The sequence below is a fragment of the Athene cunicularia genome, assembly GCF_003259725.1.
Source record: "Athene cunicularia isolate RWA chromosome 2 unlocalized genomic scaffold, athCun1 chr2_part1, whole genome shotgun sequence".
Classification (NCBI taxonomy): domain Eukaryota; kingdom Metazoa; phylum Chordata; class Aves; order Strigiformes; family Strigidae; genus Athene; species Athene cunicularia.
This window is the reverse complement of record NW_020799095.1, coordinates 37,295,805-37,308,871: the sequence shown is the minus strand read 5'-3', so window position 1 is coordinate 37,308,871 and position 13,067 is coordinate 37,295,805. Positions and strand designations below refer to the sequence as shown.

General features: G+C 36.4%; 1 protein-coding gene across 10 annotated transcripts in view; it reads left to right on the top strand.

Moving 5' to 3' along the window:
- The window catches only part of ARHGAP12 (Rho GTPase activating protein 12), an 80,504-nt gene that overhangs the window by 41,335 nt on the left and 26,102 nt on the right, over positions 1–13,067 (top strand). For 4 of the 10 annotated variants that reach the window (XM_026841851.1, XM_026841854.1, XM_026841852.1 and 1 more), the window contains 3 exons: positions 1,521–1,661; positions 3,255–3,335; positions 11,381–11,506. In XM_026841851.1, the coding sequence (XP_026697652.1) occupies positions 1,521–1,661; positions 3,255–3,335; positions 11,381–11,506 (348 nt within the window). The remainder of the gene's footprint in view (positions 1–1,520; positions 1,662–3,254; positions 3,336–11,380; positions 11,507–13,067) is intronic. The other 6 variants (XM_026841857.1, XM_026841859.1, XM_026841856.1 and 3 more) reach the window with 3 other exon arrangements.

Sequence of the window (13,067 nt, the reverse complement as noted above, 5' to 3'; positions counted from 1 at the left end):
TTCAGATGGGGCCAATAGCACTCTCATCAATTCCTGAGTCTTAATTCTTCAAGTGTAAAAATGGGACTAAAGACTTTTTATTCCACCACTGGTTAGAAATTGGCTTTTCAAAATTTCATATTACCCCACATGCAAGCGAGGTGGCATTGTTTAATCCATAGTTTACCTGCTTTCATTCTGTAGGCTGTAGAGGATGCTTACATTTTTTTTCATGTTACTTTATTAACGACCTGAAAAATTCCCATGGGTTTTGCTATGCTTGGTAAACTGGCTCATGTCAGTGCAGGGATTTTGTCACAAAAGTGGCAAGGTACTCAGAAGGTAACACCAAAAACCTATGTAATAATAATTTGGAAATGTCACTAAACATATAGTGGCTGTCTAAAAACCACTGGCTTTTAAAAACTGATGAGTTTCTGATACCTGGATTTTTTTAAGATTAAAGTTTTTCAGGAGACGGGGTTTTTTTTTTTTTTAGTTTAAAATTGAAATTCTGCCTTTCTCCTGCTTTTTAGTTTTCCTCAAAACCCTTATACTTTTGTTATTGAACCTTAGTCTATATTTAACTATTGTAATTTCTGAACAGCAGGATGTATTTCCTCTTAAGTGTTATGCCTCCAAACAGCTGAGGATCCAAGATAGTGTGAAAGGGAATCTTCACTGAATTCCTTAGGAGTCTGTGGCATAGAGATATTGTTATGGGAGGTGAATGCAGGGAGATCTTTTTTTTATGCACAGAATGGGTGCTTTGAATAATACTACAGTATGTTAGCAAGGAGACGAACAAGGTGTATGGGGGAATAGAGATTGTTTGTGTATGTGCAAAAATCTTTCTTCTGCTTTACCTGTCAAACTTGTTCCTTACATTATAATTCACTTATCCCTTCAGAAAATAATCTTACACCTCGGCTAGCTGTGCAAGGTAGAAAGCCTTGCTTTTGAGTTGTCCATTGTCACACTCAGAGTTGGAAAGAGGAGAGTGGAAATCCCTAATATTTCAGAATGCATTGCACAAGTACTGTAAAGTGCTGAGACCTGCAAAGGTGCAAGTGGAGTTTCAAGTTCTCCTTAATGATTACTGTATTTCCAGATACTATTTGGGAAGAGAAAAAAAGGATTTAGGTATGGAAGTTGGGATGTTGCCAGAAAACCAAGGTAGAAATTCTCCTAATTTTTTTTTTTTTGAGGAATGCAGATTACTAAAGCTCTCTTCATCATGCAGAAATGTAAAGTTGTGGAAATAAAATTTAGAGTGGAAAAACAAATTGGAATTTAAATGAGTAGCCGAAATCAGGTATAGTAGAAGCTTTAAAAACCCTGTATCAGTATAAGCCAGTTGTTCTGAAAATACTTTGAAATATTTCTATACTGTAAAAATGCATCTCTTAATCTCTGACATAACAAATGTGAATTCCCTGCGTTTATTATTCTTCTCTTTTTAGTGAAATAATCTTTGATCTTTCAGATTTTAAAGCACTTTCCTTCTCAAAACTGCCTTGTATGTTTCTGACTACTTGTAGCATCTTTCATCAGAAGAAAACGACCACAGTTCTTGTTACAGCCAGTCAGATAGTCAGTATGGTTCTCCTCCAAAGGGTTGGTCAGAAGAGTTGGATGAACATGGTCAAACCTTATATACCAATGACTATACTAATGAAAAGGTACTTTTTCCTTCTTCTCATCACATTCTAAGTCTTTTCCACTAATTCACTGTTAGAAATACAGACTTCATTTCTAGAAGTGAAAAGCATACCAAAGCTGTACCAACTTTTGTTTTTTAAATACGCATGAAATTTTAGCAACTGAACTGCCTTTAAAAAATATTTTTTGTATGTTCTTTAATGTGTAGGAAAAGTGTTCTTATTTCCAGTTGCATATCAGATTATATTAAATGAACATACTGTGTATAATTTTTTAATTCCTGCCTTCCCCCATCCTCTTGGTTACACTTCAGGAATGAACTTCATACCAGTATAATGTTTTTCTTACTGTCTTTTAGAAGGTGTTCTTGTTTACATAGGCCTTCCAGTTAAGATGGTTTCAAACTGAAAATAATGCTGCTTTATCAGTTTCATTCTTTACTTTACTAGAGATTTTCAGTACTGATTTCAGATGTAGACAAACTTCTTAATTAAACTACAGTGTTATCAGCAGATTTATGTTCTGTTCTAATTACTTAATTGCTACTGACGACCTACTGTGATTCTGGGCATGTCATAAAAATGTCTCCCACATAAGATTAATAAGTGTTTATATTTGTAAAGCAGTCCATTTTTTTTTTAATTGTTCACTAAAGTTGCATTTTGTGTTTCTTAACTCAAAAAGTGTAAATTGAAACAGCAGTTTGTTTATTGTATTATAGCACCACCTCTTTTCCAGTTGATATATGCAAGTTTTTTAAAAAGTTTTTAAATAATTGAGTTTTATGTCAGTTTTGGAATTTTATCCTGCTTAATCTATTTCTGCTAACCATCTGTAGAACACATACCTGTGATTTGGCAAATAGGCAAACCTTTTTTTGATTGCGCTGGGATTGATAGAAAACAGGGTTTCCTATCACAAACAGTTTATTGGAAGGCAGTCTTGTGAAACCTGATTGACCCAGGAGCCTTGCTGTGAGTGTTTTTGTGCCTATTTTTTGTGATCATACTGTAGACTTTTGTTCATTACAGTTCTTCACTTTCTGTGTAACTAGTAACAGTTGGCATAGCTTTACCTCTTTGATTGTGGGAGTTGCTTATAGAGGTTACAGAAATTGTGTTCTTCATGATTAGGAACTGCATCTCACGTTCCTGTGGATGTTTTAAAAATGGAGTTGTTCAACAAGTGCAATTATCCCTTAAATTATCAGCAGTTGCTGGCTGCGCTGTAATTCTGTAATTTTATGTATAAAATCCTTACTCTGATCTGATGCAAAGATTGTCCTTCCTTAAACTGATGCCATCATGTTGGCAAGAGTGAGATATGCCAACTTCAGAAATATGTTTATCACAATCTTTTGTGTGATATTGCAGGACTATTTTCTGAGTAGTTACAGAAGGAAAAAGTATCAGCGATCCTAATTCAGGAAGCTGAAAACCATGATGCTGTCATTGCTAATTAACCTTGGTTAGTTAATGGAGGTTGTATGCTAGACACTGCTGAAGCGGATGGCACTTCATTAAAAATTAACTTTAAATCCCAAGTATCAGAGATTTACTATGTTACGACTGTCACTCTGATTACATTTTCTGTCATCACATTTCTTTCTGCAGTGGATAAAACACGCAGATGAACAAGGCAGACCATACTACTACAGTGCTGATGGTTCCCGATCAGAATGGGAGTTACCTAAGGTGAGTGACCTAAAAAAGAAACTTTGACAACTTTGGGCTTTTCCATCCTCCTCAATAAATGTTCTATGGGGCTTTTAATGGGAGTTATTCACAACAAGAGGACATATATATTGCACTTTGTTATTTCTTGCATTTTTGTGGAATTTCTGATTGTGAAGAGAAAAAAAATATATTCAAGTACATAAAAAATAGATGTATGTAACTATTGAGATGTCAGAGAAGATCATCTACTTCAGCTGAACTGAGCTTTTCATGTAAGGCAGCAGAATAATATCTGTGATTTGGCTGTGATAAAGGAAACCTCTGTAGGAAAAAAATTTTTTTTTTGCTACAAAATTTTCCAGAGAAACTGTAGTATATATTTAGTACCCTCCAAATATATGCTTATACAGACAGGTGTTGAAAACCAAAAGTTTCAGAGTTCTGTGGTATCTTTGAGAACAGTTTTACCAGAAGTGTGTTCAGGTATTTATTAATCTTGTAAAATGAAACCAGAAATTTGTAGGGAAGTGACAGAGCTAGAGAAACTTGGTAGTCTGAGGATGTACCTAATACTATTTCATTCTCATTTTCACTTTGAAAAACTATAGGACATTTGTAATAATGGTGTAGTTGTATAAGTCTTTCCTGGTATTAGGATATTTGTTCAATATTATGTAGTCAGATGACCATAAAAAAGTTTCAGCTAAGAAGGAGCATGTTTCCTGATCATTGTTTCATCAGTCCAAAAATTGGTGTCCTAAGTCACTTCCACTTACAAAGGAGCAACCTTAGTAGATAGTGCTTTCATAATGTTTGTGAGAAAATATTCACACTGAAATTTATGAATGAAGCTATAAACTCGATTGCTTTGTTATGTCAGTAAAAGAACTTGTATCTTAGTCACTGAAGAGTTGAGTTAGTTTTGTGAACTTTCCCACATTGGTCTGATGTGTTAGATAAACATTGTAACATACATAAACCTAACAATATAATCTGTAACTATTGTTTTAGAAGATACTTAGCTATTGATTAGCTATTAGATTAATTAGTAGTCTGAAAATCTGATAGACCAGATTTTACCAACAGCAACTGTTAGTTCAGTATGTATAATTTAATTTTGGGGAATAATGTCTTTGGCACTTCATTCTATGACTTCTGCATTGCAGAAACTTTTGAGTGTGAAGAAGTTGCTTTCCATTAAAATAGATAGGGTTTGGATTAGCAAACTAAACTTGGCTTTAATCCAACTATTATATATATATAGTAAATCACAAAAATAATCCAGAACTGTTACCTGAGGCATATTAGCATAAAGGAATGGGATTTAATGTTTGTGTGTTAGTGCATGATATTCTAGTGGTTCTAAACAAATATCTGAGCTCCACTGTATTAATAGCTACCTACAGAATGAAACATAGCCTCTCTGAGTTTGTGATTTGATAATATTTTCAAATCATCATGTCTTGCTGTTACAAATTTTCCTTGGAAATTATTTCTCATTTGGGCAGAATGTACTCTTTAATTCCGTCTTGAAACTAGTAAATCTTGGGTTGCAGCAAATGTAAGGTTAACAGAAATAAATGAGCAATTGACTCTTGGATTCACAATCCAAGAACCTATGTATTTCCAGAAAACCGTAGCTTTTAACTTTTAATGCTGTGGAATAGATTAAATATTTCAGCCAAAGATTTAGCTGGTTCCTGTAACTATATATCTGAAGAGCATAACAGCAGAAATGTTACATTTGTGAATAACTGAATGACTGACCATTAGTCTCTTGAAAATCTTGCTGAAGATAGTTCTAGAAGTGTTTAGGAACAAATGAATTGGAAAGATAACAGAGACTGCAGAACTGCTGTGAAGAAAAATAATCTATGTTGAAAACTAGCATGAGTGGTGGGAGAATAGAAAGACTTCATTGCAACTCTTGCTTATATGAAATTTAAGTTACTAGGGAAGAAACTCTACTCTTGGCGTTTTGGTTTTGTGGTTTGTTTTTTTTTCCCTCCAGTGTATTTAGTTCAAATATTGCCTTCCAAAATTTGTTGTGAAATAAAGTGATGGAATAGCGTAATCATGTAGTGCTGTTAAACCAGAAAGAGAATCCTTTTGTTACATGGTTCTTTATAATCTGGACTTCATTAGAACTAAAAATCATCTGGAGGTTTCTGGAGATAGCATGTTAGCTGAGCAAATGCTATAACATTAAAAATCTTCATGTTATAGTATTACCTGTAAATGTGAACATGCTCGGGTATAACACTTCAAGTATTCTTGTACATGTGAAAAATTATGAGTGTGTATAATGGGGAGGGAGGGCAGTTACCAAACAAATTACTTTAGACAGTTTCACAGAAAGCCCTCCAGTTATGTATATTTTAATAACATCTAGGAATAGCTGAATGCCTCTGGCTAAAGATGAGTCTCAGATGGAGTAGCTTTGACAACTGCGGAAAAGTCTTAATAAGCCTCCCCATGAGTGTGACCTAGCTTTTTGCAGTGGAAAAGAACAATGTCCTGAATTTTTCTTTAAAATGGGTAATAATATTTAACCATAATTAGTACGGCGTCTTGCAAAAGACTGAACTTTCTCCTATGCTTAGGCATTCTGCTGCATTAGGTTGTTGGTTCTTGCAATTATTGGGGTGGGGGTGGGAGAAGAAGAAATAAACCAGCAAATAAGTTCATTCTTTTCCTAGGTCACCATGATCAAATGTTTATTTTGTGTGTAGTGCATGAATAATACTTAAACTGTGTTGAGAAATCCTATTCCAGAAACATAGTTCTAGTATGAGTTTTATAGTTTAAGCAAATGATAAATCTGTATTATGGATGGGGGGAAGGGAGTTAAATTGATCTCAGGAATGAGAACTCTCTGATTTCTAAAGTTTAAAAAAGGTAGCTTTCCTTGCTTCGTCATATTGATAATTGTGTAATAAATATTGAATAAGTAGCTCAAAGGGGAGCTGGAGAGAACAAGCTAAAAAAAATTTTTGGGACTAGTGGTCTCTCAGATTTTCAAAATGCATTCCTAGGCTGATATCTGGCATAACAACATGAGTAGACTTCGAAAGAAAATGCATCTACTATAAATAAGCCTCTGGAATGAACTCAGTTTTGATGTTAATATTTACAGACCATGATATTGAAATTATACTTTCTCATCTCAGAAGTTCCTGCAGCATTAATTTCCCTTGCTGTATCCACAGAGGAAGCATTAAGTAGAGTAGCTTCATTTTTGGCAGTCTTAATAAACCAGCAGGCTGCTAATACGCTGTCTGTGCATTGTCAACGTCAAGTATGAGCTCAGTGGCCTCAATTCTGATATTTAGGTGAATGATTTTCCTGCTGGAGACCTGAATGCTGTCAAACAGAGCATGCTATCTAAAAAATTAAAACATGATGCAGATAATATCAGAAGGATACCATGCAAACAAATGCTGAAAGAAAAGAAATATGAGAATATGTAAATAAGGCCTGTTTGCCGTATGGTAAATTTGTCTTGTTCTGAGCAATGCTACTTGATTTGGGGTAACACACTGTGTGTGTTGACATTCATATCTGCTGTAAGTCAGTGCACTATCATTAGCAATAATAAATCCTCTTCAGGTTCTCGTCAAAATTTGGGATTGCTTGGCAAGGGTTCAGACAGTCTCAGATGATGTGAGGATTTAGATGGTTTTTAAGGACATAAGTGCAAGTGATATGACAACTCTGAGATAAGTATGAGAAGGCAGTCAGATTTTGTTTTTTCCTTTCTCTTTAATAGGTATATTCGTATTCAAGAGGCCTGGTCTGGTCTTCCTCATTTGTCCTGATATTTGGTGGTTCCCACCCCCCTTCCCTCTTTCCAAATAAGATGAGATGGAGGTGAAAGTGCCCCCAGCTTTTTCTTGGGCAAGCAGCAGGACTTGTGACAGTGGTGACTTGGAGCTCTTCTTCAAAGATCAGCCATCATAGTGATTCTGAGGGTTAAAAGGCAGAAAAGTGAACAAAATGGATTATCTAAGATGTGTCTTTCAATCACTTGTTCATTTGAGATAGACCTGCTTGTCCCAGTGGTCTTCTCATTCTGCATAAATTCTATTCCTTCAGTGCGGCTGATGCCTCTAACTGCTGTCACCCAGACATCCTATGGCAGAGTACGAAGAATCTTCTTCCCCCAGAGAAAGAAGGAGAATGAAGTCCTTAAAAAGACTTTTTTATTTATTTATGTAGGTTTAGGAAAAATGTATTACTGATTTAGTTAAGAAAAACAAAAGCTGTAACATAGGTGTTAGGTCTATTGCAGCAACAAAAAAGTTTATTCCAAGCCAGTGACAATAGTAGCACTAAAGAGTGGATTTGTTTTGAGGCAACATTTAAATTAAAAAAGGAAAATCTTTTAATTCAGACAGTCAATTGGGATAACTGCAAATAACATGGTAGGCCGTATAAGGTGCTAAAGAGTACCAGAATATCAGAATATTTAATTGCTGCTGTTTTGATCTCTGATTGCGAGATGGGAGAGTAAAATGCTTAACTTCAGGGAATTTGCTAGTTCTCACTGTTGGTTGCTTCCCACTCTTTTCTCCCTTCACCCACCCAGTTCCTTTTGTCTGGCTGAGGATGTTGTTAACGCAAACCAAGAAGAATCTTTTTTTTTGTTTCTTAAATATGACAGATCTGTGTCTCCATGAGAATGTGGACAACTGCTACAAGTAACTCTGAGGTTTTACGTTTATTGCAGTCACAATTAGGCTAGGACAGAGCCTTGAGCCACGCTCAGTTAAAATTAAATATAAATCATTCAAGTTGAGAGGGTTAGAAAATTTTGTAGAGGCAAAGAAAGCTTTTAAGTAGCTGGTGAAGGCATTCAACAAATTCAGCAATGAAAATAACCCTGTGTGACCTAAATTTACACAACTGGTGTCCTTACCCTACTCTAAGGGCTGTTATAACAAGTCTGTGTTACTTGGTGCATGCAGTCAGAGTGTGAAGAATGTGCTCATGTCAAGTGTGGCCCTTGCCTGATCTCTGTCTTCAAGTTTACACCAAGGTGTAGGCATAGAAAGCCTTCTTAGTTATGTAAAAATAAGATTTTGCATGAGGGAAGGAGAGCCCAACCTAGTTGCTTATTGTTGCTGGTAAACACTGGGAAATATAATTGTAAATGCCTGTAGGAGAGGCAGTAGCTGTGCAGGTAGGAGTCCTATAGAGTGTCAGTGAGTCTGAACTGAAATTGTTCTGCAAGGCTTTCTGAACTAAGGAAGATCGGGTGGAGGCAGACCAGAGTATCAGGGGTGGTGTCTGACCTGGCTAGGCTACTAGCTCTGCGCCTGCTTTTCTCTAGCCAGTGGATTCTACCTGATCTAGAGGATGGCTAGTTCAGTCTGATAATGCAGAGTCTGAACCAGTACCTGTGTCACACTGTGATTCTCTTTGGCGATCACAGATCAATTGATTTATTTTAAAAGCAGAGGCTTGTCTTGAGACAAAAATGCATAAGCTTTTTCTTCACACACACCCCCCCTCTTAGTAGTGTGTTCTGCTATTTGTAATGAATCAAACAAACAAGCAAAAAACCCCCCACAACATAAACATCTGAGCAAAAAAATCAGAGAATAATTTGGGTTGGAAGAGACCTTAAAGATCTCCTAGTTCCAACCCCAAAATGTTTACTTGATGCTTCTATTGTGAGAAAATGGGGGAAAAAATGTCAAGTGTTCCCTTTGAAGACTTGTCAGTTTACTAACACAGTTTGTATCACCAGTGCAAATTATTTAAGCTGCGAAGATGCATGTAGCTGAAGTGTTCCTGAGTTGATAGCAGTGCTTTGTTAATGAGCTCCATATAGGGTTGCTCTGCTTTCTTGTTAAATATGTTTTGTGAAACTAGAATTTCATACTACTTCACAGGTCCTTTCTCCTTCAGGATGGATATCTGTTAGATAAGTTAACTCCTGATGGCTTGTGATGGTCTCAGACACCTTTTAAATACAGATCACCTGTAATTAGACATGTGCCCATGTCCTAACTTTTAGCGTAGACTTAAATTCAAAATAGATTATTTTAAAATAATGTTTGACTGTTTAAAGTTAAACTCCTTGAGTTACTCAAATGGAAAGTGCATGGAGAGTTCCCATAAATAATATTTACCACTGTCACTGAAATGTAAATCTATTTCTGAAGTAAGTATTTCTGTTTCATAGCAAGAAATCTGTTTGAATTGCTGACTTAAATGCGTTAACTGCTGTAAGGAATGCTGGTTTTGGCAGCCTTCTGTAATTTAGACAGTTTCACTGAAAATGGTTTAGATTTTAGTTGTAATACGGGTGGGCAGTTCTGCTGCATATTACTTAGTTTCCTGCCACAGCTTGAGTTGTAGGATCATCTGCAGAGTGGATATTACTATAACAAGAATGTAAGCTAGTATTAGATTCCTTGCAGCATGAATGATGGTTCAGCTTTTGATTTAACAGGGGGATAAACTGAGAGTTCCTTAAACCTCACCATTGTAAGAAAGCAGCTGTCATGTGAGTGTGTGCTGAACCCAATACAAAGTCAGTGCTCTTTCAGAAGTGAGTTTCTACAACGATAACCAATACATTTCTGTCTGTACATGAACTGCCAAATTTTATTTTCAGTACTGCAAGATCCATTCACCTGGGAGTATTTTACTACTCTTGTACATACTGAAATAATGTAATGAAACATTGAAGTTATTTGCCTTTTTAGCATCTATTGACTTATTTGAGTGTTAATTTATAGTAAAACAAAAACCTAGCACAAGCATAGTGTCTGCCATGGTAGTAGAAATGCTGATTCCTTATTTGGGCAATAATGTAACTGTTACGCAGTTTAGCTTAAATTTAGTATTTATGTTATTTAGGTTAAACATTGTCATGCTCTGTTGGTATGTGTAGGTATAGGTTATTCTGTCTTTGGAGACCTGAGGCTCCGAGCTTACAGTAGGAATTAGTAACAAAACTGTAGAATTCAATGTGCTTGCAACGATTACATCTTTAGATTTTTTTAAAATAAAAAGGGCACTTGACTTTCCTTTGTTACTTCTTACCAAGTGGATTCTAGTCCTTTAAGTCCTTAATGCTGTCTTATGTTTCTCTGCAGATTTTAGTCTTCTGACGCTGAACAGAAATAATGATATTTTTAAAAATTACTTAAAAAACCTCATATGTTGGTGTTGTCTTTTCTTGTTTGTATTTTCAGCGTTAAACAGCATTTGAAATATTTTTATATTTCTTTATAGTGCTACCTCAGTGTTTGGTGATGCTTTAAAATGGCCATGCTACTAATAAATGTGTTGCACTGGTGAGATCTAATTAAATGCTGGATCCTCCTCATGTCCTTCATATTTTCTCAGCCTGTGCATCTTTGGGTGCTCTTGAGTTACTAGAAAACTCATGTTAAGATAAATCCATTCTCTCCTTGGCTATTACAGTTCTGCTGAGTCTTAAAAGTATTTCCTACTAAAATGTTATTTTCCATGCTTATGTACATTCCACACTAGGAAATCCTTTGATTAGTAATTTGATGTGATTACTCTGAAAAACCAAGTCCTCACCCTGTGTCTCCTCTCGTAGTCATCCCAAACCTTTGGGTCAAAGAGAATTGTATCCAGGCAATCATAACTCTCAATCTAAATACCTTACTGCAGGATGATAGGGTTTTCCTTTTCTTACACGAGAGCTAGACAGGTGATATGGTACTGTTGGTGTAAAATGAAGAGTGAATGTTTAAATCTTGTATTCTGATTCCTTGATAATTCTCAATATGCTGGTGAATGCAAAACCAACAGTAGGTTGTTGTGTAAGAAATCAAACATCTGTCTGCCAATGGAGAGTATTATCCCAGCAGGCCAGGCTTAGTTACTGCCTTGGAGAGGACTACAGCAGAAAGGACTGTTCTGAAGACTAAATGCAAAATAAAACCAAAGCTATTTCCACATCCTTGGATGACATCAGGAATCTGAAAGTTTGCACTTTTAAGGTGTATAAATGGTATGTCCAGGTCTTGTTTGCATGAATTAGATTCTACTTATAGTTTGATTTTTCTCTTCTTTAGTATAATGCTTCACCACAGCAGCAGAGAGATATAATAAAGAGTAGGAGTCTCGACAGGAGGCTACAAGAACCAATAGTTTTAACAAAGTGGAGGCACAGCACAATTGTGTTGGACACCAATGATAAGGTAGGAGCAAGTTAAACAGCATGCTGGAATACCAACTGTTTCTGATATGTGAAATATTTAACAGATGAGTATGCATGAATTTCTGAAATAACTTTTTTTCCTTATATGTTGTTGTATCATTGTGTATGTATAACATTAGAGAAACCAAGGCCCATTTGGTAACTTTACTGCTGTTACTTTGTGAGTAGTAGCTCTTTTTTTCTTTTTACCCTTGAAGCATTTTAGTGTTTGTTCAGGGTTTGGTGTGTACAGCCATTTTACTTATTATGAATCTCCCAATTCAGTTCAGGCTATGGAGTGTAAGCAGAGTTTGAATTCAAGAATTATGGATGTGGGTGAGGTTCTCATATAAGGTATAGTGATATTTAATGCCTGGATGGTTTAATTGTAGGAAACACAAGTAGGAATACACTTGGAAGATTGAAGATAATTGAAATATTCATAGAATTGAAATAAAAATTGCACTTGCTAAAGTAAAACCTGTGCCTTGAAGATGTAAATAGTAGTCGTATACAGTGGATGTATCACTTTAATGCCTGTTCCACTGATCTCCACTGTAATAAAGAAAGAGGAAAAGTTTTGGGTGGTTACAGCAGGGTTGTAATGTTGTTGTTGAAGGACAGAGGACAGTATTGGAAGTGCTGAAATGCTGTCAGGAGCTGAGCTGGGGGTTTAGTCTGGAAAGAGCTGCTGGTCAGTAACAACAAAAGCTTTTTTTCTGTCCATTCATAGGGCATGTTCTTGATAGTCTGTTTGGGCTGTACAGTAAGATTCTGTTTAGGCCAGCAAGGAAACAGAGCCTCTCCCTTGCTCTCCCTCTGCCCATCTTCCTCCAGTTTGATTTTTGTCCCAGCCATTTCTGCTTGTGCTAGGACATTCTTTCTGCCTGGGGGTGAGGAGTGTTGCTGTGAGCTGAGTGGAGAGGAGGAACTGAAGCAAGTGTTGTAGGACGGTGACTTGCTGGTTTCAGTAATCTTTCAGCAGTCCATCCCAAGATTCTTGGAAACTGAAATACTTGTTAATGCTGAAGTCTTAGCACAGATTACTCAATGAGCTACCAGGAAATTACATTGTAAGCTCCCTTTTTCTAAAGATACAGGGAAAAATGAAATGAATGTAGATTTGTGAGTAAAGAGAAAAGTCTTTAAGTGGCCCTGTGTAATCACAGATGTTAATTAAATGGACAAAACACAGTAGTTGTAATGAAAATGGATCTGCTGCCCACAATGTTACTTTCTTGACCTGTTGTTTCTGGTACGTCATAGCTGGCAACTAAGCACCACACAGATGCTTGCTCATTCCTCCCTGCCCCTGCTGTGGGATGGGGAGAATTGGGGGGAAAAAAAGTAAAACTTCTGGGTTAAAATAAGAACAGTTTAATAAGCAAAATAAAATATATTAGTAGCAGTAGTAGTAATAGAAAAGAAAAGAGAGAAGTCAAACCTGAGAAAAGACAAGTGATGTACAATGCAGTTGCTCAGCACCTGCTGACCGATGGATGCCCAGCCAGTCTGAGCAGTGATTGACTGCCAGCCAGTCTTCCCCCTGCCTGCCCCCCCCC